This window comes from Salmo salar, chromosome ssa19, assembly GCF_905237065.1.
Source record: "Salmo salar chromosome ssa19, Ssal_v3.1, whole genome shotgun sequence".
Taxonomy (NCBI): domain Eukaryota; kingdom Metazoa; phylum Chordata; class Actinopteri; order Salmoniformes; family Salmonidae; genus Salmo; species Salmo salar.
This window is the reverse complement of record NC_059460.1, coordinates 70,488,518-70,514,856: the sequence shown is the minus strand read 5'-3', so window position 1 is coordinate 70,514,856 and position 26,339 is coordinate 70,488,518. Positions and strand designations below refer to the sequence as shown.

The 26,339-nt window shown below is 46.1% G+C and overlaps 1 protein-coding gene across 2 annotated transcripts; it reads left to right on the top strand.

Annotated features, from left to right (window-relative positions):
* Nucleotides 1-104: 104 nt before the first annotated feature.
* Nucleotides 105-26,264, top strand: atp6v1ab (ATPase H+ transporting V1 subunit Ab). 2 transcript variants are annotated; one of them, XM_014159354.2, is made up of 15 exons: nucleotides 105-387; nucleotides 13,697-13,793; nucleotides 14,019-14,147; nucleotides 15,705-15,919; nucleotides 16,293-16,430; nucleotides 16,518-16,669; nucleotides 17,018-17,180; nucleotides 17,282-17,390; nucleotides 17,517-17,639; nucleotides 17,783-17,897; nucleotides 18,012-18,075; nucleotides 18,305-18,508; nucleotides 18,777-18,871; nucleotides 18,967-19,138; nucleotides 24,710-26,264. In XM_014159354.2, the coding sequence occupies exons 2-15, from the start codon at nucleotides 13,712-13,714 to the stop codon at nucleotides 24,800-24,802; spliced, it is 1,854 nt and encodes a 617-aa protein (XP_014014829.1). In that variant the 5' UTR covers nucleotides 105-387; nucleotides 13,697-13,711; the 3' UTR covers nucleotides 24,803-26,264. The 2 variants fall into 2 exon arrangements, with proteins under 2 accessions (XP_014014829.1, XP_045558613.1); XM_045702657.1 differs by lacking the exon at nucleotides 105-387 and adding an exon at nucleotides 2,833-2,853.
* The last annotated feature ends 75 nt before the right edge of the window (nucleotides 26,265-26,339 follow it).

The following is a 26,339-nucleotide window of genomic DNA, read 5'->3' as shown; positions in this document are numbered from 1 at the left end:
ATAATTCTACTGTTTGTTTTTCTGCCCTCCGTCTATTGTGGAGCCTTCCATCTTTTCTTGATCCGAGCCTCATTTCTAATTGCTGAATAAAATGCTATGATGCTGCTCATCAGCTGTTCTGTTCTATTGTTGGTGTTTATTTAAATGTAAAGCTATAGACGAATATCGAGAGAAAGTATTGTCTTTCCCTCTATAGTCTTTGACAACGCAGTGGGATTGAGCCACAGTGGAATGAATCATTTGCAGTGGTTGTGAGTCTCGCCACAGAGTTTCTGCGCTTTGCAAAGCGCTGTGAATGAAGTCAGCTGATCATTTGCTATCGCATGATCGACACTCATATCTTCTCTAGGCAGAGGATCAAGACGGTGGACCGTTTCGTTTCTCAAGGTAGCTATCCCATTGTATTGTCATCATATCAGATTAAATGCAATGTCATTTTTGAAATGCATCAAAATGGCAGAGCAAGTTATTTTGACAGATCACCTACGCTTTAAATCGCCTACAATGTAGCCAACGATGGCTATCGATGAAACTGCATAATTAACCATGTTATTTCACTGAGTCTGATATTGTTTATCATATGAATTGAATAATTGGAAAATACATTTACATGTTTTTCTGGTCGTGGTGTTTCATTCAAATGTAGGCCTATTTGAATGAACAAAATGACAAATAACATGGATCAGCTGCCCTCAATTATTATATTGATTAAACATGTTTGCATTATTGGGTTGATTAATCTAATAAATTGCATCGCTGGCAGGGTAGCTTCTCAAATGTCGGGTGTTATTCCGCAAAAATATGTGAAAGTCGTGACTCAGCAGGTAATGTATTTGTCTTTCATTTGATCTATGGATAATTTTTTTACTAGCTACAATGTAACGCGTTGTTATTTTCTGTGACATGGACAGGGATAGACGAGTCATAGAACTAAAAGAACGGCGATACCTACAGTGCGTTGGTGTTTCATCTTTGGCACAATGCAGATAAGATATTAGGCATATTACAAATGTTATCAAATCCAGATACTCTCTGCATGTGAGATGTGATATTGTAAATCAATCATTTATTATTCCCATGCTGTCTTTATTCCGTTGGTTTGTTCCTCGTGACAGATTGGCATGTGATAATGATTCTGTTTGACTGAGGAAGAGGAGGATGAGCTGGAGATGGTGCAGAGGAGGAAGAATAATTCAATACAAATAGCATCATGGCCACACCATATCCTTACTTGGATGTTGAATTTCTCATCAGAAGTGTCTGCTCATAGGATATGACCTCTTTGGGTGAATCTCAATATTCTAATGTGGGTTCCCATCATCTCCCCTTCATCTAATGCACTTTTCTGAGAAGTGAGGATAGGTTAAAGCAATATTGTGGAATCCCACCGAGGGTTTTTCTTTCACCTGTCTAGTGCTATAGATTAGTGCAGTATCAAAGGAAGGAGATGCAACAAGGAAGGGAAAGGAAGCCTCAGGACTATTGAGAATGAGATCCACCCTTTGTGTATTCTATCTTGACAACAAAGAAATAACAGAATAGTTAAAAAGAACAGCTAGTTAAGAGGATGGTTGTCCCCAAGTGTTGATTCAGGACCAGTTTTAGTTGCAGCTCTTCGGGTCAATATTAGGACTGAGAACTTGATCCAAGACTTGCCCTTTGGGGCATAAGATCTCAGCCTGTGGGGAGTTGTTGGTAAATATGCGAATCCATTGTGACAACAAGGGATGCACTGACTGAGTGGATTAGCACTATTTTGTATCCTTTTAAAACTCAAACAGGAAGTTCAGTATGAGCTGTTGGGTTTGTAGGATTGTGCAACAATTTGGAACCACCACTCGCTCTAGTTGCATTACGAGACTGATTATGCTTAAGGAAACAATTTTATTAGGCTAAAGGTCCATTGTGTTTGATTATCATTTACTCTTACAGAACAGACATTCCTTACTACGGATTGTTTACGTTAACATTGCAGTACTCAGTAATGGGAGTGTATCCTCGATTTTAAAATGATTTCATGTGGCTGAGTCCATAGAACCTGGAAGCATGTCTAGGTTTTACACTGACTACTTCCCCTACCCCTGGTATTAATCTTTTTTCCCCTTAAAGGTTGGGACTTTAGGGAGATGAAGCTGATCCTAGATCTGTTTTAAAGGGAAACTTCTGCCTGCATCGTACAAGAGATTTTTGAGCTTTGTAGGTGGCTGCTATAAGACCAGACAAGTACACTTGTGTCAAGGGATTCAAGTTCACTCATCTAGCTTTTTATAGTCCGGACTATGAGTGTGTGAATCTGTGTGTCTTGCATAACATACGAACAACCAAGACACACGCACACTGAGTGGACTTCCCAATCTTTCCCCACACTAGGATTTTCCACTTCCTCAAATGGCCCCATATAACTTAGCCAGTCATGTGCCAGTCATGTGATGCCTCATGCATATATTCCTAGTCTCTATGCCAAAATCACAATGGAAGTGACTGAATGGTGAATTATCAGTCTTTTCTGTATCTGTGTTTTTTAGCCTGTTTTACAAGACAAGTTGGAACCTGTTGTAATCCAAAGGGAATTGAACATTCAATTTAAGATCAAGAGATGAAGAGAAGATGGCCTTACATCTGAAGAATGCATATAAATGCTTATTAAGTCTCCTGTCCACTGGCGAGGACTGGAGGTCATCCTGAGCTATTGTTGTCTGTATCCTGCAGATACAGACTAGACCTGTTGGGGGGGCTATTTCTACACAGATGACCCGTTTAGCATGGAGGAAAATACCCTATCTGTTGTAAGGACGAAAGGGTGGTAAGGACAAAAGGGCACTGAAGCAGGAACGGTGTGTGTCTATACAGAGAGTGAGTGATGGGGGTTGTTCAATCTCCATAGTATAGATGCAGGAGTATCAGGAAGCATCAGCCCCCTGTGTTAGAGCACCTGCAGTCTTCTGCCTTTATGGATGACATTAAGTCATGACAGATTGTGTGGATGAAAAAAAACAACAAAGGGAAGCATAGGCTATTATGCAGCATACAGACAGTGGGAAAGAGAGACGCATACAGACAGTGGGAAAGAGGGACGCATACAGACAGTGGGAAAGAGGGAAGCATACAGACAGTGGGAAAGAGGGAAGCATACAGACAGTGGGAAAGAGAGACGCATACAGACAGTGGGAAAGAGAGAAGCATACAGACAGTGGGAAAGAGAGACGCATACAGACAGTGGGAAAGAGAGAAGCATACAGACAGTGGGAAAGAGAGACGCATACAGACAGTGGGAAAGAGAGAAACATACAGACAGTGGGAAAGAGAGAAGCATACAGACAGTGGGAAAGAGAGACGCATACAGACAGTGGGAAAGAGAGAAGCATACAGACAGTGGGAAAGAGGGACGCATACAGACAGTGGGAAAGAGGGACGCATACAGACAGTGGGAAAGAGGGACGCATACAGACAGTGGGAAAGAGAGAAGCATACAGACAGTGGGAAAGAGGGACGCATACAGACAGTGGGAAAGAGAGAAGCATACAGACAGTGGGAAAGAGGGACGCATACAGACAGTGGGAAAGAGAGAAGCATACAGACAGTGGGAAAGAGAGAAGCATACAGACAGTGGGAAAGAGGGACGCATACAGACAGTGGGAAAGAGAGAAGCATACAGACAGTGGGAAAGAGGGACGCATACAGACAGTGGGAAAGAGGGACGCATACAGACAGTGGGAAAGAGAGAAGCATACAGACAGTGGGAAAGAGGGACGCATACAGACAGTGGGAAAGAGAGAAGCATACAGACAGTGGGAAAGAGGGACGCATACAGACAGTGGGAAAGAGGGACGCATACAGACAGTGGGAAAGAGGGACGCATACAGACAGTGGGAAAGAGGGACGCATACAGACAGTGGGAAAGAGAGACGCATACAGACAGTGGGAAAGAGAGAAGCATACAGACAGTGGGAAAGAGGGAAGCATACAGACAGTGGGAAAGAGGGACGCATACAGACAGTGGGAAAGAGAGAAGCATACAGACAGTGGGAAAGAGGGACGCATACAGACAGTGGGAAAGAGGGACGCATACAGACAGTGGGAAAGAGGGACGCATACAGACAGTGGGAAAGAGGGACATACAGACAGTGGGAAAGAGAGAAGCATACAGACAGTGGGAAAGAGGGAAGCATACAGACAGTGGGAAAGAGGGACGCATACAGACAGTGGGAAAGAGAAGCATACAGACAGTGGGAAAGAGGGAAGCATACAGACAGTGGGAAAGAGGGACATACAGACAGTGGGAAAGAGGGACGCATACAGACAGTGGGAAAGAGGGACATACAGACAGTGGGAAAGAGAGAAGCATACAGACAGTGGGAAAGAGGGAAGCATACAGACAGTGGGAAAGAGGGACGCATACAGACAGTGGGAAAGAGGGACGCATACAGACAGTGGGAAAGAGGGAAGCATACAGACAGTGGGAAAGAGGGACATACAGACAGTGGGAAAGAGGGACGCATACAGACAGTGGGAAAGAGGGACGCATACAGACAGTGGGAAAGAGGGACGCATACAGACAGTGGGAAAGAGGGACGCATACAGACAGTGGGAAAGAGAGAAGCATACAGACAGTGGGAAAGAGGGACATACAGACAGTGGGAAAGAGAGAAGCATACAGACAGTGGGAAAGAGAGAAGCATACAGACAGTGGGAAAGAGGGACATACAGACAGTGGGAAAGAGGGACGCATACAGACAGTGGGAAAGAGAGAAGCATACAGACAGTGGGAAAGAGGGACATACAGACAGTGGGAAAGAGGGACATACAGACAGTGGGAAAGAGAGAAGCATACAGACAGTGGGAAAGAGGGACATACAGACAGTGGGAAAGAGGGACGCATACAGACAGTGGGAAAGAGGGACGCATACAGACAGTGGGAAAGAGGGACGCATACAGACAGTGGGAAAGAGGGACGCATACAGACAGTGGGAAAGAGAGAAGCATACAGACAGTGGGAAAGAGAGAAGCATACAGACAGTGGGAAAGAGAGAAGCATACAGACAGTGGGAAAGAGGGACGCATACAGACAGTGGGAAAGAGGGACGCATACAGACAGTGGGAAAGAGGGACATACAGACAGTGGGAAAGAGAAGCATACAGACAGTGGGAAAGAGGGACGCATACAGACAGTGGGAAAGAGGGACGCATACAGACAGTGGGAAAGAGGGAAGCATACAGACAGTGGGAAAGAGGGACGCATACAGACAGTGGGAAAGAGGGACGCATACAGACAGTGGGAAAGAGGGAAGCATACAGACAGTGGGAAAGAGGGACGCATACAGACAGTGGGAAAGAGGGACGCATACAGACAGTGGGAAAGAGGGACGCATACAGACAGTGGGAAAGAGGGACGCATACAGACAGTGGGAAAGAGGGACGCATACAGACAGTGGGAAAGAGGGACGCATACAGACAGTGGGAAAGAGGGACGCATACAGACAGTGGGAAAGAGGGACGCATACAGACAGTGGGAAAGAGGGACGCATACAGACAGTGGGAAAGAGAAGCATACAGACAGTGGGAAAGAGGGACGCATACAGACAGTGGGAAAGAGGGACGCATACAGACAGTGGGAAAGAGGGACGCATACAGACAGTGGGAAAGAGGGACGCATACAGACAGTGGGAAAGAGAGAAGCATACAGACAGTGGGAAAGAGGGACGCATACAGACAGTGGGAAAGAGGGAAGCATACAGACAGTGGGAAAGAGGGAAGCATACAGACAGTGGGAAAGAGGGACGCATACAGACAGTGGGAAAGAGGGACATACAGACAGTGGGAAAGAGGGAAGCATACAGACAGTGGGAAAGAGGGAAGCATACAGACAGTGGGAAAGAGGGACGCATACAGACAGTGGGAAAGAGGGACGCATACAGACAGTGGGAAAGAGGGACGCATACAGACAGTGGGAAAGAGGGAAGCATACAGACAGTGGGAAAGAGGGACATACAGACAGTGGGAAAGAGGGACGCATACAGACAGTGGGAAAGAGGGACGCATACAGACAGTGGGAAAGAGGGACGCATACAGACAGTGGGAAAGAGGGACGCATACAGACAGTGGGAAAGAGGGACGCATACAGACAGTGGGAAAGAGAGACGCATACAGACAGTGGGAAAGAGGGACGCATACAGACAGTGGGAAAGAGGGACGCATACAGACAGTGGGAAAGAGGGACGCATACAGACAGTGGGAAAGAGAGAAGCATACAGACAGTGGGAAAGAGAGAAGCATACAGACAGTGGGAAAGAGGGAAGCATACAGACAGTGGAAAGAGGGAAGCATACAGACAGTGGGAAAGAGAGAAGCATACAGACAGTGGGAAAGAGGGACGCATACAGACAGTGGGAAAGAGGGACGCATACAGACAGTGGGAAAGAGGGACGCATACAGACAGTGGGAAAGAGAAGCATACAGACAGTGGGAAAGAGAAGCATACAGACAGTGGGAAAGAGGGACGCATACAGACAGTGGGAAAGAGGGACGCATACAGACAGTGGGAAAGAGGGACGCATACAGACAGTGGGAAAGAGAGAAGCATACAGACAGTGGGAAAGAGAGAAGCATACAGACAGTGGGAAAGAGAAGCATACAGACAGTGGGAAAGAGGGACGCATACAGACAGTGGGAAAGAGGGACGCATACAGACAGTGGGAAAGAGAGAAGCATACAGACAGTGGGTAAGAGAGAAGCATACAGACAGTGGGAAAGAGGGACGCATACAGACAGTGGGAAAGAGGGACGCATACAGACAGTGGGAAAGAGGGACGCATACAGACAGTGGGAAAGAGAGAAGCATACAGACAGTGGGAAAGAGAAACGCATACAGACAGTGGGAAAGAGAAACATACAGACAGTGGGAAAGAGAGAAGCATACAGACAGTGGAAAAGAGGGACGCATACAGACAGTGGGAAAGAGGGACGCATACAGACAGTGGGAAAGAGGGACGCATACAGACAGTGGGAAAGAGAGAAGCATACAGACAGTGGGAAAGAGAAGCATACAGACAGTGGGAAAGAGGGACGCATACAGACAGTGGGAAAGAGGGACATACAGACAGTGGGAAAGAGGGAAGCATACAGACAGTGGGAAAGAGGGAAGCATACAGACAGTGGGAAAGAGGGAAGCATACAGACAGTGGGAAAGAGGGACGCATACAGACAGTGGGAAAGAGGGACGCATACAGACAGTGGGAAAGAGGGACGCATACAGACAGTGGGAAAGAGAAGCATACAGACAGTGGGAAAGAGAAGCATACAGACAGTGGGAAAGAGAAGCATACAGACAGTGGGAAAGAGGGACATACAGACAGTGGGAAAGAGGGACGCATACAGACAGTGGGAAAGAGGGACGCATACAGACAGTGGGAAAGAGAGAAGCATACAGACAGTGGGAAAGAGAGAAGCATACAGACAGTGGGAAAGAGAGAAGCATACAGACAGTGGGAAAGAGGGACGCATACAGACAGTGGGAAAGAGAGAAGCATACAGACAGTGGGAAAGAGAAACGCATACAGACAGTGGGAAAGAGAAACATACAGACAGTGGGAAAGAGAGAAGCATACAGACAGTGGGAAAGAGGGAAGCATACAGACAGTGGGAAAGAGGGAAGCATACAGACAGTGGGAAAGAGGGAAGCATACAGACAGTGGGAAAGAGGGAAGCATACAGACAGTGGGAAAGAGGGACACATACAGACAGTGGGAAAGAGGGACGCATACAGACAGTGGGAAAGAGGGACGCATACAGACAGTGGGAAAGAGGGACGCATACAGACAGTGGGAAAGAGGGACGCATACAGACAGTGGGAAAGAGGGACGCATACAGACAGTGGGAAAGAGGGAAGCATACAGACAGTGGGAAAGAGGGACGCATACAGACAGTGGGAAAGAGGGACGCATACAGACAGTGGGAAAGAGGGACGCATACAGACAGTGGGAAAGAGAGAAGCATACAGACAGTGGGAAAGAGAGAAGCATACAGACAGTGGGAAAGAGGGAAGCATACAGACAGTGGAAAGAGGGAAGCATACAGACAGTGGGAAAGAGAGAAGCATACAGACAGTGGGAAAGAGAGAAGCATACAGACAGTGGGAAAGAGGGAAGCATACAGACAGTGGGAAAGAGGGAAGGATACAGACAGTGGGAAAGAGGGACGCATACAGACAGTGGGAAAGAGGGACGCATACAGACAGTGGGAAAGAGAAGCATACAGACAGTGGGAAAGAGGGACGCATACAGACAGTGGGAAAGAGGGACGCATACAGACAGTGGGAAAGAGGGACGCATACAGACAGTGGGAAAGAGGGACGCATACAGACAGTGGGAAAGAGAGAAGCATACAGACAGTGGGAAAGAGAGAAGCATACAGACAGTGGGAAAGAGAAGCATACAGACAGTGGGAAAGAGGGACGCATACAGACAGTGGGAAAGAGGGACGCATACAGACAGTGGGAAAGAGGGACGCATACAGACAGTGGGAAAGAGAGAAGCATACAGACAGTGGGTAAGAGAGAAGCATACAGACAGTGGGAAAGAGGGACGCATACAGACAGTGGGAAAGAGGGACGCATACAGACAGTGGGAAAGAGAGAAGCATACAGACAGTGGGAAAGAGAAACGCATACAGACAGTGGGAAAGAGAAACATACAGACAGTGGGAAAGAGAGAAGCATACAGACAGTGGAAAAGAGGGACGCATACAGACAGTGGGAAAGAGGGACGCATACAGACAGTGGGAAAGAGAGAAGCATACAGACAGTGGAAAAGAGGGACGCATACAGACAGTGGGAAAGAGAGAAGCATACAGACAGTGGGAAAGAGGGACGCATACAGACAGTGGGAAAGAGGGACGCATACAGACAGTGGGAAAGAGGGACGCATACAGACAGTGGGAAAGAGAAGCATACAGACAGTGGGAAAGAGGGACGCATACAGACAGTGGGAAAGAGAGAAGCATACAGACAGTGGGAAAGAGGGACGCATACAGACAGTGGGAAAGAGGGACGCATACAGACAGTGGGAAAGAGGGACGCATACAGACAGTGGGAAAGAGGGACGCATACAGACAGTGGGAAAGAGGGACGCATACAGACAGTGGGAAAGAGGGACGCATACAGACAGTGGGAAAGAGAGAAGCATACAGACAGTGGGAAAGAGGGACGCATACAGACAGTGGGAAAGAGGGACGCATACAGACAGTGGGAAAGAGGGACGCATACAGACAGTGGGAAAGAGGGACGCATACAGACAGTGGGAAAGAGGGACGCATACAGACAGTGGGAAAGAGGGACGCATACAGACAGTGGGAAAGAGGGACGCATACAGACAGTGGGAAAGAGGGAAGCATACAGACAGTGGGAAAGAGGAAGCATACAGACAGTGGGAAAGAGGGACATACAGACAGTGGGAAAGAGGGACATACAGACAGTGGGAAAGAGAGAAGCATACAGACAGTGGGAAAGAGGGAAGCATACAGACAGTGGGAAAGAGGGACGCATACAGACAGTGGGAAAGAGGGACGCATACAGACAGTGGGAAAGAGGGACGCATACAGACAGTGGGAAAGAGAGAAGCATACAGACAGTGGGAAAGAGGGACGCATACAGACAGTGGGAAAGAGGGACGCATACAGACAGTGGGAAAGAGAGAAGCATACAGACAGTGGGAAAGAGAGAAGCATACAGACAGTGGGAAAGAGAGAAGCATACAGACAGTGGGAAAGAGAGAAGCATACAGACAGTGGGAAAGAGGGACGCATACAGACAGTGGGAAAGAGAGAAGCATACAGACAGTGGGAAAGAGAAACGCATACAGACAGTGGGAAAGAGAAACATACAGACAGTGGGAAAGAGAGAAGCATACAGACAGTGGGAAAGAGGGAAGCATACAGACAGTGGGAAAGAGGGAAGCATACAGACAGTGGGAAAGAGGGACGCATACAGACAGTGGGAAAGAGGGAAGCATACAGACAGTGGGAAAGAGGGAAGCATACAGACAGTGGGAAAGAGGGAAGCATACAGACAGTGGGAAAGAGGGACGCATACAGACAGTGGGAAAGAGGGACGCATACAGACAGTGGGAAAGAGGGACGCATACAGACAGTGGGAAAGAGGGAAGCATACAGACAGTGGGAAAGAGGGACGCATACAGACAGTGGGAAAGAGGGACGCATACAGACAGTGGGAAAGAGGGACGCATACAGACAGTGGGAAAGAGAGAAGCATACAGACAGTGGGAAAGAGGGAAGCATACAGACAGTGGGAAAGAGGGAAGCATACAGACAGTGGGAAAGAGGGAAGCATACAGACAGTGGGAAAGAGAGAAGCATACAGACAGTGGGAAAGAGAGAAGCATACAGACAGTGGGAAAGAGGGAAGCATACAGACAGTGGGAAAGAGGGACGCATACAGACAGTGGGAAAGAGGGAAGCATACAGACAGTGGGAAAGAGGGACGCATACAGACAGTGGGAAAGAGGGACGCATACAGACAGTGGGAAAGAGGGAAGCATACAGACAGTGGGAAAGAGGGAAGCATACAGACAGTGGGAAAGAGGGAAGCATACAGACAGTGGGAAAGAGGAAGCATACAGACAGTGGGAAAGAGGGAGGCATACAGACAGTGGGAAAGAGAGAAGCATACAGACAGTGGGAAAGAGGGACGCATACAGACAGTGGGAAAGAGGGAAGCATACAGACAGTGGGAAAGAGGGAAGCATACAGACAGTGGGAAAGAGGGACGCATACAGACAGTGGGAAAGAGGGACGCATACAGACAGTGGGAAAGAGAGAAGCATACAGACAGTGGGAAAGAGGGACGCATACAGACAGTGGGAAAGAGAAGCATACAGACAGTGGGAAAGAGAAGCATACAGACAGTGGGAAAGAGGGACGCATACAGACAGTGGGAAAGAGGGACGCATACAGACAGTGGGAAAGAGGGACGCATACAGACAGTGGGAAAGAGGGACGCATACAGACAGTGGGAAAGAGGGACGCATACAGACAGTGGGAAAGAGGGACGCATACAGACAGTGGGAAAGAGAGACGCATACAGACAGTGGGAAAGAGGGACGCATACAGACAGTGGGAAAGAGGGACGCATACAGACAGTGGGAAAGAGAAGCATACAGACAGTGGGAAAGAGGGAAGCATACAGACAGTGGGAAAGAGGGAAGCATACAGACAGTGGGAAAGAGGGAAGCATACAGACAGTGGGAAAGAGGGAAGCATACAGACAGTGGGAAAGAGGGAAGCATACAGACAGTGGGAAAGAGGGAAGCATACAGACAGTGGGAAAGAGGGAAGCATACAGACAGTGGGAAAGAGGGAAGCATACAGACAGTGGGAAAGAGGGAAGCATACAGACAGTGGGAAAGAGAAGCATAGCCTTCACATAAGGTGTAAAAGAGAGCGGGAAGTAGAGAAGAGCACAGAAATACAGTGATGCTTGTCTGGGATCTCCCCTCTAATGTTAGTGTACTGCGTCATAACCGGTGAGAATCAACCAGGGATGAAGTACAGAGGGAGGGGAGGTGTGTCCTATTTCTCTCTTCTTTTGATGCTGGTAAGTCGTGCGACTTCATGTTGGGCTGTAGTCTCTGGGATATCATCATGGTTGCAGATCGGGTAAGGGGTGATATTGCCATGGTAACAGACCGACTGGGATCTGTATGTGCAGACCAGTGTTTCCCAAAGTCTGGCGTGGGGACCCCAAGGGGTGTAGATTTAGTTTTTTGCCCTAGCACTACACAGCTGATTCAAAAAATTAAAGCTTGATGATTTGAATCAGTTATGTAGTACTAGGGCAAAAACCAAAACGTGCACCCTTTGGGAGTTTGGTAAACTCTGGTGCAGACTGTTTCTGATAGTGTGCTATATATGCAAGTCTCTCAATTGCAGCAAGCTTAATTTTAAGCCTGTGTGTGGTAGGGTATTTTTCTGTGTGTAATCATATGGTTTAGTTATGGTCCTACTCTAGTAGTGTGTATTCTTACAGGCTTAGGTTTTTGATTTCCAGGCTGGTTTTATTTAGGTGTGGAAGAGCACTGATTGGAATCATCCTCAGGATGTGTTGCACCTGTCACCTCGTTAGTCGAGGTGATTTTTAAGGATGGGTATAATTTGTTTAACGGTCCAACAGGAATCTGTTCCAAAAACTTTGTAGAGTACAAACAACGCATACAAAGGTGCATGATCAATTCACCTAGCTAATTAGCTGCCGAATAGGCATCAACTCACCACGTAGCTTATTCTTAATGTTTGTCCATAAGCTACCAGAGACATTTTTCAGAAGAACCAAGTTGGTGGGGGTTTTAGTTGCTGGTAGTGAGGAGGAAACAAAGCTTCCTGAAGCATTGAGGTTTTCCAGCCAATTGAGCCTCATGGTGGATGTGTCATAATACCCATAAAACCTAGCGGTCAAACACAGAAATGGTTCCAATTGTTTTTTTTCTCTCCATTTTATCCATTGTGGATTTTAAAAACACTTGAAATAAGGGCTGTGTTTTGATAACTGTAAATCTCTCTTGGACCATGTGACATCAGTATATTTGGTTTTATTTACACTCAGATTTGAAAATGTTGTTGGCATAAAAGTAGACATCATGCAAGACTACAAATCCCTACACGTCATCTCTAGTTGACACCTTTGCTGTCAGCTACAAGCTACCTTGCGCCAAAATGAAAGATCTATTGAACAGTTTAATTTACTGTTCCATATTTTATTTAACTAATATTTGTCTTATTTATGCACTTGGTGTTATTGTACAGAATATGATCCTAGTAACCATCATATGTATTGGTATACAGTCAAACAAAGCACTGCAACATCTTGGACATTTTCCTTTCAAGACAGAAAGTTGAATACAAATATTTTTGCAGTTGCTCTGCTGGTTGTCTGTAAGGTTGGTGATTCATTAGGCTGAAATGAAGACGATCCACGGGGAAGTATTGTTTACCTGACTTAAGAGCACAGGTAGTGAAGTAAACATTTCTTTCACCTGGCACATGTGCAAAGCCATGCAAACGCCTGTTAGTATGCGTGCATGTACTTCTGTCTTGTGCACGTGCCATTAGTCATGTGCAGACACACCTTATTTGCCACACACACAGACCTGCGTTTGAAGTCTTTTTAATACTTTCCTGTGGATATTTTCTCAAATTTCAACCAGCTGAAGGACCAACACCATGGACAATCTGCAGAGTAATTTCAAATATAATTTTATTTAACATTTGTGACAGACAAGGGCCGTTTAGGTTCGTTCTATGTAAATGTGCATGGCGAACACAATTGAAGGCACTGTCATTTTTCGGGACTAGATGGATGTATAGGGAGTTGGATGAGAAGCCCAATTGACCTTCTAATGACTGGGTCAATAGTGTCCCAGCCATGACTGTAACCCACTATGGTCTGGACTGGGATGCAGTCAACCATAAAAACACAAATCAATACACATGTATATACAGAGTGTAACCGTTTTAAAAGTAGTGCTAGCACTGTGGCATTCAGTGTTCGAAATAACCAGAAGCATTCTTCAACTGTGCCCCTTTCTTCCCAGATTAAAGTAACTGGGTGAGACTGGTTTTTTTCTCTCTTTCTATCTTCCTTAATCGCTCTCATTCACACACTCACTCCATTATTCTTTCTCTCCCGCAGATCTAGCCTGTCGGGATGGACCTGTCTAAACTGCCTAAGATCCGGGATGAGGAGAAGGAGAGCGAGTTTGGATACGTCCATGGGGTATCCGGCCCAGGTCACTACCACTCACATTTATCTGTCACTAGTACCTCTGTTTAGCCTTCAAAGGTTTTAGCTGATGAAGAGCCCCATCTATATCTGTTGTAGTAGGCTAGGCTGTTTCCACCAATATTGCTTACACTAACCTGGGGTTAAGTTTGGACTGGACATCACATCCGTCTTTCTTGCATGTGTCTGCTGTTTGCCTGCTGTGTGACCTCTGACCTGTGTTGTGCTGTAGTGGTGACTGCCACTGCCATGGCGGGAGCGGCCATGTATGAGCTGGTGAGAGTGGGCCACAGTGAGCTGGTGGGAGAGATCATCAGGCTGGAGGGAGACATGGCCACCATCCAGGTCTACGAGGAGACATGTATCCTAACGGGTTATATTGCATTGTTACTGCACTTGACTGTGGCTGTGTCCCAAAATGGCACCCTATTCCGTACATAGTGCACTACTGTAAAAGTGCTCTGTAAAAGGAGTAGGGTGTCATTTGGGATGAAATGTTTTACTGTACCTGACTGTCTATATACTCCCTTTAGCTAGGTAGGGTGTGTGTGCACACCTACTGTATCTGTACATGATCACCCATGTGTTCATTACTGAAAATATTTCTCTGGTACATACAGGGCCTTGCAAAGGTATTCATCCCCCTTGGTATTTTTCCTATTTTGTTGCATTACAACCTGTATTTTAAATTGATTTTTATTTGGATTTCATGTAATGGACATACACAAAAGAGTCCAAATTGGTGAAGTGAAATGAAAAAAAAATAACTTGTTTCTAACAAATAAAAAACAGAAAAGTGGTGTGTGCATATGTATTCACTCCCTTTGCTATGAAGCCACTAAAAAAGATCTGGTGCAACCAATTACCTTCAGAAGTCACATAATTAGTTAGATTGCACACAGGTGGACTTTAAGTGTCACATGATCTCAGTGTGTATATATATATCTCACACCTGTTCTGAAAGACCCCAGAGTCTGCGGCACCATGAAGACCAAGGAGCTCCACAAACAGGTCAGGGACAAAGTTGGGGAGAAGTACAGATCAGGGTTGGGTTATATAAAAATATCTGAAACTTTGAACATCCCACGGAGCACCATTAAATCCACTTTGCCTTGAAGAATGGGCAAAGATCCCAGTGGCTAGATGTGCCAAGCTTATAGAGACATACCCCAAGAGACTTGCAGCTGTAATTGCTGCAAAAGGTGGCTCTACAAATTATTGACTTTAGGGGAGTGAATAGTTATGCACGCTGAAGTTTTCATATTTTTTGTCTTATTTCTTGTTTGTTTCACAATAAAAAATATTTTGCATTTTCAAAGTGGTAGGCATGTTGTGTAAATCAAATGATATACCCCCCCCAAATCCATTTTAATTCCAGCTTGTAAGGCAACAAAACAGGAAAAATGCCAAGCGTGGTGAATACTTTCGCAAGCCACTGTACACGTGGGCCATGTCCAGATACCCATACTAGTGTACTACATACTTAAACTGCATACTATTTACTCATCGTTGCATACTATTTAGCACATACCGTTTATTTAAAAGTATGCAGTATGCCACGGCTGCAACGCAGTAGTGGCTCCTGATTGGCTGAGTAGGTTGGGGGGGCCGAGTGCAGATGGATTTTTCCAAATTCAACAGACATGCATTGCATTAAGTAGCCTGAAAGTATCTCATTACCAATTTAATTCATTTCTTTAATCTCTGAATATGAATGGAGTTATAAGCCTACTCAGGCTGGTTATAGGCAGACCATCACATCCAACCTATACAGTAGCCCATATAGCCCATCTATCCTATTTAAAAAGGACTGAAGACAGCAACAAAAAAATAAAGCACTGATCATTGAGAACGAGATCAGAATGACTGCTGAGGCTTGATCCATTAACACATGGTGTGTTCCTGAGCGTTGTCACAGCGGGCGTGTCTGTTGGGGACCCAGTGCTGCGGACAGGAAAGCCTCTGTCTGTGGAGCTGGGCCCAGGCATCATGGGCTCCATCTTTGATGGTATCCAGCGCCCCCTAAAGGACATCAACGACCTAACCCAGAGCATCTACATCCCCCGCGGAGTCAATATCGGAGCCCTCAACCGAGACCTGAAATGGGAGTTCTCCCCCGTCAAGAGCTTACGGGTGGGTGTGTCCTGTTACTCTATGTCAATGTTTTAATAGAAGTGTTGCGTGGTTTACTATGTGTGCTACATTATACACAGTTTGAAGTGACCCTAGAGCAGGGTTTCCCAAACTTAGTCCTGGGGTCCACCTGGGTTCACGTTTTGGTTTTTATCCGAGCACTACACAGCTGATTCAAATAACCAACTCATCATCAAGCTTAGATTATTTAAATCCACTGTGTAGTGCTAGGACAAAAACCAAAACGTGCAGCCACGTGGGTCCCCCTGACCCGAGTTTGGGGAAACCCTGCCTTAGAGCACATACTGAACTGAACAACATAAACGTTGAATTGTTCAGCATTAACCCCTCATCACCGCCCTCTCTTTCTTAGGTGGGCAGTCACATCACAGGGGGTGATATCTACGGGATGGTGTTTGAGAACTCCCTTATCAAGCACAAGATCATGCTGCCCCCGAGGAACAGAGGAACCGTCACCTATGTGGCTCCCCCTGGAAACTATGATGTCTCGGTTAGTCCCACCTCCCTAGTCTCAATCCATAGAAATACATGTGTGGAAATTGATGTATTTGGACTGAGGGTTTGGTGTGTGTTTCAGGACGTGGTGTTGGAGCTGGAGTTTGAGGGTATGAAGGAGAAGTTCACCATGGTCCAGGTCTGGCCGGTGCGACAGATTCGCCCGGTTACAGAGAAGTTACCGGCCAATCACCCACTGCTGACCGGACAGAGAGTACTGGACGCCCTCTTCCCGTGAGTCCCCTCTCTCTTACCCCAACTTTACCTCTTTTTTTCTGTCACCTTTCTCCATCACTGCTTCTGGGAAACTCTCACCACTCACCACTCTCCCTCTCCACCTTTTCCTCTTTCTCCATTTCTGCTTCAAGGACAATATCAGAATACCCTTTATTATCTGTCTTTGCTATTCTGCTTCAAGGACAATATCAGAATACCCTTTATTATCTGTCTTTGCTATTCTGCTTCAAGGAAAAACTCAATTACTACTTCTTATCTGTTTCTGCCAATATACTCAACCACTGCTTCCATCTCCCAGTCCCTGGTCTGTTCTGCTTGTGTCTACCTGTCTGTCTCTGTGTCCAGGTGTGTCCAGGGAGGAACCACAGCCATCCCCGGAGCCTTTGGCTGTGGTAAAACGGTCATCTCCCAGTCCCTGTCCAAGTACTCCAACAGTGACGTCATCGTCTACGTAGGCTGCGGGGAGCGCGGGAACGAGATGTCAGAAGTATTGCGAGATTTCCCCGAGGTTGGTGGTGTTATGTTATTGGATTATCATGATCATCACTATTACCCTTAGCCTGTTTCCAATTGGAGGTAAGGATGATTGACAGTGTGTCTGTCCAATAGCTGACCATGGAGGTGGATGGGAAGACTGAGAGCATCATGAAGAGAACAGCGCTGGTGGCCAACACCTCCAACATGCCTGTGGCTGCAAGGGAGGCCTCCATCTACACAGGTAAGAACCCATCACAGGGCCCAGAACACAACACGGCACACCTCCCAGCCAATAGCAGGCCTGAGACCACAACATGGAGCACACCCCCTAACCAATCACCTACTTATCTGCTGTGTGTACCTGTAGGGATCACGCTGTCTGAGTACTTCAGGGACATGGGCTACAACGTGAGCATGATGGCTGACTCCACCTCTCGATGGGCCGAGGCTCTCAGGGAGATCTCTGGTCGACTGGCTGAGATGCCCGCTGGTGAGTGGCTGCTGATAACACCCAAAATACAAAATAGTTACCTTTTTTTTAAGCAATGTAAAGGACAACTTCTAAGGCTAGTGGGGTGAACTAGATCTAAATCAGCTGGTCATAAAGTAAACACATTTTGTGTATGTCCACAGACAGTGGTTATCCTGCCTACTTGGGTGCCCGTCTGGCGTCATTCTACGAGCGTGCTGGCAGGGTGAAGTGTCTGGGCAACCCAGAGAGAGAGGGCAGTGTCAGCATCGTGGGGGCGTGAGTACAGTTAACCTGCCAACACAATCTAGCCACGCTGGAATAGACAGAAGTGGAGTGCTTCTTCTAATGCTATAACAACATGTTACTGTTATTCTGTCCCCCTTTCCTCAGTGTGTCTCCCCCTGGTGGTGACTTCTCTGATCCTGTGACATCGGCTACCCTGGGTATCGTGCAGGTATGAATACAGCCTGTTTCTATCTGGCTCTGATAGACCACACTCATACATATGGAGAAAAGCAATAAAGATCAGCTTTAGGGATTATCAATAATCAATCCTTATCTTCATCCTCTTTTTCTCTACCTCTACCTGCCTCCTTCATCGTTTCTCCCGCTCTCTCTCTCTCTCTCCACCCCCTCACTCTTTCCCTCCCCCTCTCTTTCCCTCTCCCCCCCCTCTCTCTCAGGTGTTCTGGGGTCTGGATAAGAAGCTGGCCCAGAGGAAGCACTTCCCGTCAGTCAACTGGCTGATCAGCTACAGTAAGTACACGCGGGCGCTGGACGAGTACTACGACAAGCACTTCCCTGAGTTCGTCCCGCTGCGCACCAAGGCTAAGGAGATTCTGCAAGAGGAGGAGGACCTGGCTGAGATCGTACAGCTGGTCGGCAAGGTGAGGGGGAACGAAGGGGAGGGTGAAGAAAGAGAAGGCAGAGATAACCAATGGCCGCCAGTCCACCCATTATGCCATCATTGTTCTATTCATTCTTATTTCTATGGGGATAACATTGTGCTCTCTTTAGTTGTAAAGTCTTTTATCTCTGAGTAGATGAAAGAAACATGGCGAATGCTTAAGAATTTCCAGTTGCCCAGCGTTTTGAGATCTGTGTAATTTGAAGGGAGGATGGAACTTAATATTGTCCTTGTTGTCTTGGTGACAGGCCTCGCTGGCCGAAACTGATAAGATCACCCTGGAGGTGGCCAAGCTCCTCAAGGATGACTTCCTGCAACAGAACGGTTACACCCCCTATGACAGGTAACACACAGTGTCACTGTCTGACCTACTCAAATATTTCCAGCAAATACCGAAAGACTACAACTGTAACTCTCTGCCCTCTAAACTCCCTGCAGGTTCTGTCCCTTCTATAAGACTGTTGGCATCCTGTCCAACATAATAGCCTTCTATGACATGGCGCGGCACGCAGTGGAGACCACGGCTCAGAGCGACAACAAGATCACCTGGTCCATGATCAGAGAACACCTGGGAGAGGTCCTCTACAGACTCAGCTCCATGAAGTTCAAGGTACAGCAGCAGTCTGACTGTTTCTCCATCTTTGTGTGTGTTCTTTGTCTTTCTTTCTACTTGTTTTATCTTCTCTCCTTGTACATGTCTGTTTTTCCCTGGATCTGTCTGTGTCATTCTATGTAGTCTCCATCTGAGTGTTTCTTTTGCTGTTTGTCTGTATTATGGTCTCTTTGTGGTGTTGTCTTTGTTTCTCAGCCTCTGTTACTTTGTATGTCTAGTCTGTTATAGGACCCAGCCTCTGTTACTCTGTATGTCTGGCCTGTTATAGGACCCAGCCTCTGTTACTCTGTATGTCTGGCCTGTTATAGGACCCAGCCTCTGTTACTCTGTATGTCTGGCCTGTTATAGGACCCAGCCTCTGTTACTCTGTATGTCTAGTCTGTTATAGGACCCAGCCTCTGTTACTCTGTATGTCTAGTCTGTTATAGGACCCAGCCTCTGTTACTCTGTATGTCTAGTCTGTTATAGGACCCAGCCTCTGTGTTACTCTGTATGTCTGGCCTGTTATAGGACCCAGCCTCTGTTACTCTGTATGTCTGGCCTGTTATAGGACCCAGCCTCTGTTACTCTGTATGTCTGGCCTGTTATAGGACCCAGCCTCTGTTACTCTGTATGTCTGGCCTGTTATAGGACCCAGCCTCTGTTACTCTGTATGTCTGGCCTGTTATAGGACCCAGCCTCTGTTACTCTGTATGTCTGGCCTGTTATAGGACCCAGCCTCTGTTACTCTGTATGTCTGGCCTGTTATAGGACCCAGCCTCTGTTACTCTGTATGTCTGGCCTGTTATAGGACCCAGCCTCTGTTACTCTGTATGTCTAGTCTGTTATAGGACCCAGCCTCTGTTACTCTGTATGTCTGGCCTGTTATAGGACCCAGCCTCTGTTACTCTGTATGTCTGGCCTGTTATAGGACCCAGCCTCTGTTACTCTGTATGTCTGGCCTGTTATAGGACCCAGCCTCTGTTACTCTGTATGTCTGGCCTGTTATAGGACCCAGCCTCTGTTACTCTGTATGTCTGGCCTGTTATAGGACCCAGCCTCTGTTACTCTGTATGTCTAGTCTGTTATAGGACCCAGCCTCTGTTACTCTGTATGTCTGGCCTGTTATAGGACCCAGCCTCTGTTACTCTGTATGTCTAGTCTGTTATAGGACCCAGCCTCTGTTACTCTGTATGTCTGGCCTGTTATAGGACCCAGCCTCTGTTACTCTGTATGTCTGGCCTGTTATAGGACCCAGCTTCTGTTACTCTGTATGTCTGGCCTGTTATAGGACCCAGCCTCTGTTACTCTGTATGTCTGGCCTGTTATAGGACCCAGCCTCTGTTACTCTGTATGTCTGGCCTGTTATAGGACCCAGCCTCTGTTACTCTGTATGTCTGGCCTGTTATAGGACCCAGCCTCTGTTACTCTGTATGTCTGGCCTGTTATAGGACCCAGCCTCTGTTACTCTGTATGTCTGGCCTGTTATAGGACCCAGCCTCTGTTACTCTATACACAACCGGTCAAAAGTTTAGAACACCTACTCTTTCAAGGGTTTTCTTTATTTTTACTATTTTCTAATAATAGTGAAGACGTCAAAACGATGAAATAACACATATGGAATCATATAAACTCAGGGAAAAAAAGAAAGGTCCTCTCACTGTCAACTGTGTTTATTTTCAGCAAACTTAACATGTGTAAACATAACAAGATTCAACAACTGAGACATAAACTGAACAATTTCCACAGACATGTGACTAACAGAAATTGAATAATGTGTCCCTGAATAAAGGGGGGGGGGGGTCAAAATCAAAAGTAACAGTCAGTATCTGGTGTGGCCACCAGCTGCATTAAGTACTGCAATGCATCTCCTCCTCATGGATTGCACCAGATTTGCCAGTTCTTGCTGTGAAATGTTACCCCACTCTTCCACCAAGGCACCTGCAAGTTCCCGGACATTTCTGGGGGGAATGGCCCTATCCCTCACCCTCCGATCCAACAGGTCCCAGACGTGCTCAATGGGATTGAGATCCGGGCTCTTCGCTGGCCATGGCAGAACACTGTCCTGCAGGAAATCACGCACAGAACGAGCAGTATGGATGGTGGCATTGTCATGCTGTAGGGTCATGTCAGGATGAGCCTGCAGGAAGGGTACCACATGAGGGAGGAGGATGTCTTCCCTGTAACGCATAGCGTTGAGATTTCCTGCAATGACAACAAGCTCAGTCCGATGATGCTGTGACACACCGCCCCAGACCATGACGGACCCTCCATCTCCAAATCAATCCCGCTCCAGAGTACAGGCCTCGGTGTAACGCTCATTCCTTCAATGATAAATGCGAATCCGACCATCACCACTGGTGAGACAAAACCGCGACTCGTCAGTGAAGAGCACTTTTTGCCAGTCCTGTCTGGTCCAGCGACGGTGGGTTTGTGCCCATAGGCAACGTAGTTGCCGGTGATGTCTGGTGAGGACCTGCCTTACAACAGGCCTACAAGCCCTCAGTCCAGCCTCTCACAGCCTATTGCGAACAGTCTGAGCACTGATGGAGGGATTGTGCGTTCCTGGTGTAACTCGGGCAGTTGTTGTTGCCATCCTGTACCTGTCCCGCAGGTATGATGTTCGGATGTACTGATCCTGTGCATGTGTTGTTACACGTAGTCTGCCACTGCGAGGACAATCAGCTGTCCATCCTGTCTCCCTGTAGCGCTGTCTTATGCGTCTCACAGTACGTACATTGCAATTTACTGCCCTGGCCACGTCTGCAGTCCTCATTCCTCCATGCAGCAATCCTAAGGCACGTTCACGCAGATGAGCAGGGACCCTGGGCATCTTTTTTTGGGTATTTTTCAGAGTCAGTAGAAAGGCCTCTTTAGTGTCCTAAGTTTTCATAACTGTGACCTTAATTGCCTATCGTCTGTAAGCTGTTAGTGTCTTAACGACCGTACCACAGGTGCATGTTCATTAATTGTTTATGGTTCATTGAACAAGCATGGGAAACAGTGTTTAAATCCTTTACAATGAAGATCTGTGAAGTTATTTGGATTTTTACGAATTATCTTTGAAAGACAGGGTCCTGAAAAAGGGACGTTTCTTTTTTTGCTGAGTTAGGTAAGCAAGAAAGTGTTAAACAAATCAAAATATATTTTATATTTGAGATTCTTCAAATAGCCACCCTTTGCCTTGATGACAGCTTTGCACACTCTTGGCATTCTCTCAACCAGCTTCATGAGGTAGTCACCTGGAATGCATTTCAATTAACAGGTGTGCCTTGTTAAAAGTTAATTTGTGGAATTTATTTCCTTAATGCGTTTGATCCAATCAGTTGTGTTGTGACAAGGTAGGGAGGGTATACAGAAGAATCTATCCTACCCTGCCTTTCTAAAGTCGAGAGCCAAGTTAACAAACAGATCACCGACCATTTCAAATCCCACTGTGCTTGTTCTTAACTGGCCTACCTGGTTAAATAAAGATGAAATAAAATAAAAATGGCCCTATTTGGTAAAAGACCACCTCCATATTATGGCAAGAACAGCTCAAATAAGCAAAGACAAATGACAGTCCATCATTACTTTAAGACATGAAGGCCAGTCAATACGGAACATTTGAAGAACTATGAAAGTTTCTTCAAGTGCAGTCACAAAAACCATCAAGCACTATGATGAAACTGGCTCTCATGAGAACCGTCACAGGAAAGGAAGACCCAGAGTTACCTCTGCTGCAGAGGATAAGTTCATTAGTTACCAGCCTCAGAAATTGCATCCCAAATAAATGCTTCACAGTTCAAGTAATAGACACATCTCAACATCAACTGTTCAAAGACTGGGTGAATCAGGCCTTTGTGGTCAAATTTCTGTAAAGAAACCCTACTAAAGGACACCAATAAGAAGAAGAGACTTGCTTGGGTCAAGAAACATGAGCAATGGACATTAGACCAGTGGAAATTTGTCCTTTTGGTCTGGAGTCCAAATTGGACATTTTTGGTTCCAACCGCCATGTCTTTGTGAGACGTGGTGTGGGTGAACGGATGATCTCCACATGTATATTTCCCACCGTAAAGCATGGAGGAGGAGGTGTTATGGTGTGGGGGTGCTTTGTTGGTGACACTGTCAGTGATTTATTTAGAATTCAAGGCACACTTAACCAGCATGGCTACCACAGCATTCTGCAGCGATACACCATCCCATCTGGTTTGCACTTAGTGGAACTATAATTTGTTTTTCCAACAAGACAATGACCCAACACACCTCCAGGCTGTGTAAGGGCTATTTTACCAAGAAGGATAGTGATGGAGTGCTGCATCAGATGACCTGGCCTCGACAACAAACCCGACCTCAACCAAATTGAGATGGCTTGGGATTAGTCGGACCACAGAGTGAAGGAAAAGCAGCCAACTAGTGCTCAGCATATGTGGAAAATCCTTCAAGACTGTTAGAAAAGCAATCCAGTTGAAGCTGGTTGAGAGAATGCCAAGAGTGTGCAAAGCTGTCATCAAGGCAAAGGGTGGCTATTTGAAGAATCTCAAATATAAAATATATTTTGATTTGTTTAACACTTTTTTTGGTTACTACATGATTCCATATGTTATTTCATAGTTTTGATGTCTTCATTATTATTCTACAATGTAGAAAATAGTAAAAATAAAGAAAAACCATTGAATGAGTAGGTGTTCTAAAACTTTTTAGCCTCTGTGTTACTGTTCCTGGTCTGTTATAGAACCCAGCCTCTGTGTTACTCTGTTCCTGGTCTGTTATAGAACCCTGCCTCTGTGTTACTCTGTTCCTGGTCTGTTATAGAACCCAGCCTCTGTGTTACTCTGTTCCGGGTCTGTTATAGAACCCTGCCTCTGTATTACTCTGTTCCTGGTCTGTTATAGAACCCAGCCTCTGTGTTACTCTGTTCCTGGTCTGTTATAGAACCCAGCCTCTGTGTTACTCTGTTCCTGGTCTGTTATAGAACCCTGTTTCTGGTCTGTTATAGAACCCTGCCTCTGTGTTACTCTGTTCCTGGTCTGTTATAGAACCCAGCCTCTGTATTACTCTGTTCCTGGTCTGTTATAGAACCCAGCCTCTGTGTTACTCTGTTCCTGGTCTGTTATAGAACCCAGCCTCTGTGTTACTCTGTTCCTGGTCTGTTATAGAACCCAGCCTCTGTGTTACTATGTTCCTGGTCTGTTATAGAACCCTGTTTCTGGTCTGTTATAGAACCTTGCCTCTGTGTTACTCTGTTCCTGGTCTGTTATAGAACCCAGCCTCTGTGTTACTCTGTTCCTGGTCTGTTATAGAACCCTGTTTCTGGTCTGTTATAGAACCTTGCCTCTGTGTTACTCTGTTCCTGGTCTGTTATAGAACCCAGCCTCTGTATTACTCTGTTCCTGGTCTGTTATAGAACCCAGCCTCTGTGTTACTCTGTTCCGGGTCTGTTATAGAACCCAGCCTCTGTGTTACTCTGTTCCTGGTCTGTTATAGAACCCAGCCTCTGTGTTACTCTGTTCCTGGTCTGTTATAGAACCCAGCCTCTGTGTTACTCTGTTCCTGGTCTGTTATAGAACCCAGCCTCTGTGTTACTCTGTTTCTGGTCTGTTATAGGACCCAGTGAAGGAGGGAGAGACCAAGATCAAGGCTGACTACGCCCAGCTGCTGGAGGACATGCAGAACTCCTTCCGCAGCCTGGAGGACTGAGCCCCCCCCCCGACCCCTCATCCCAGGGGCAGTGCATGTCTGTCACTCCCCCCCTTCTCTCTGCAGATACCTCCACTGCAGCCTCACATTCCATTTCCTTGTGTTTACACCCAACGTGTGTCTGTGTATGGGCAAAAACAGAAGGGAATGTACTGTGTTCTTGTATTATGTTGCCTCCGTGTCTTTGCCCCAGCATGGTCAAAGATCTGCCCCATTACCTTCATGTGTGTATGTTTACATGTCTTTGTGTGTGTGTGAGACATTTCATCTCACTCTTAACCCCTGCACTGCCCATCCCTCCCCGTTTGTTTTGCACATGGTCTCTGGCCCTAGCTGTGCACCTGACGATGTCAGTTGATGTAATTATAGTTCAACACCCCCTCTATCTGTACAGAAGATTAACATGAAATACTTAAGCAGAGTGACTATTTATTGCAGGTGTGTGATGTGGACATCGCCTGGGCTGTTATTTTTGTTGTTTTTATGATAGTGATTTACGTGGTGTAGTCTTGTACGTGTGTAAGAGGTGGGCTCTCTTGTCCTCTCCTTTCCACTGCTCATCCAGGCTGTATCACAACCGGCCGTGATTGGGAGTTGCATAGGGCGGCGCACAATTGGCAGCAGCGTCGTCCGGGTTTGGCCGGTGTAGGCCGTCATTGTAAATAAGAATTTGTTCTTAACTGACTTGCCTAGTTAAATAAAAAATAGGACAGGTGTTTGAGTCCCAAAGAATAAAATGTGTAAAACGAAATAAAGCAACAAAACAAAATGGTGAATGTCGTGACTGTGTGATTCAATAGATGTCAGTCTTCTCTGCATGTTCTGTACGTGTAATCAAGAGATTGCTACTAGTGTATAAGTTGATCGTTTGTGTGTGTACCGTACCAACAATAGTAGTAGTGAACACAGAGGTCACAGATGCAGTCATGTATGTTAGTGTAAGAGTGACAGTAAATTATGTGTCTGGTGCTGCTGGTTAAACTAGTATTGCTACATGCATTCCCCTCGACTACTTTTAGTGACTGAAATAATTTTGTACTGTACATACAGTTGAAGTCGGAAGTTTACATAGACCTTAGACAAATACATTTAAACTCAGTTTTTCACAATTCATGGAATTTAGTCCTAGTAAAAATTCCCTGTTAGGATCACCACTTTATTTTAAGAATGTGAAATGTCAGGATAACAGTAGAGAGAATGATTTATTTCAGCTTTTATTAATTTATTTTTATTTATTTCTTTCATCACATTCCCAAATAATCCATTAGTATTTGGTAGCTTTGCCTTTAAATTGTTTAACTTGGGTCAAACATTTCGGGTAGCCTTCCACAAGCTTCCCACAATAAATTGGGTGAATTTTGGCCAATTCCTTGAGGGCTCATCATGCAGGTGGTTGAAGGCTCAGCCTTCGATTGGGCAGATACAATAAATCATTCTCAAATAAAAACATATAAAAGCTTGATATATTGCCTGCCAATGAACATTATTTGAAATGGGAATAGATAGAACTGTGACTCGGTAAAGCACCTCCAGAACA

Excerpts from the sequence above, each read along its gene's own strand:
- atp6v1ab (XM_014159354.2), top strand. The coding sequence starts at position 13,712 with ATGGACCTGTCTAAACTGCCTAAGATCCGGGATGAGGAGAAGGAGAGC. Across the intron at positions 17,391-17,516 it reads GGAGGCCTCCATCTACACAG|GGATCACGCTGTCTGAGTAC; the intron begins GTAAGAACCCAT and ends GTGTACCTGTAG. Across the intron at positions 18,872-18,966 it reads GGTTACACCCCCTATGACAG|GTTCTGTCCCTTCTATAAGA; the intron begins GTAACACACAGT and ends AACTCCCTGCAG.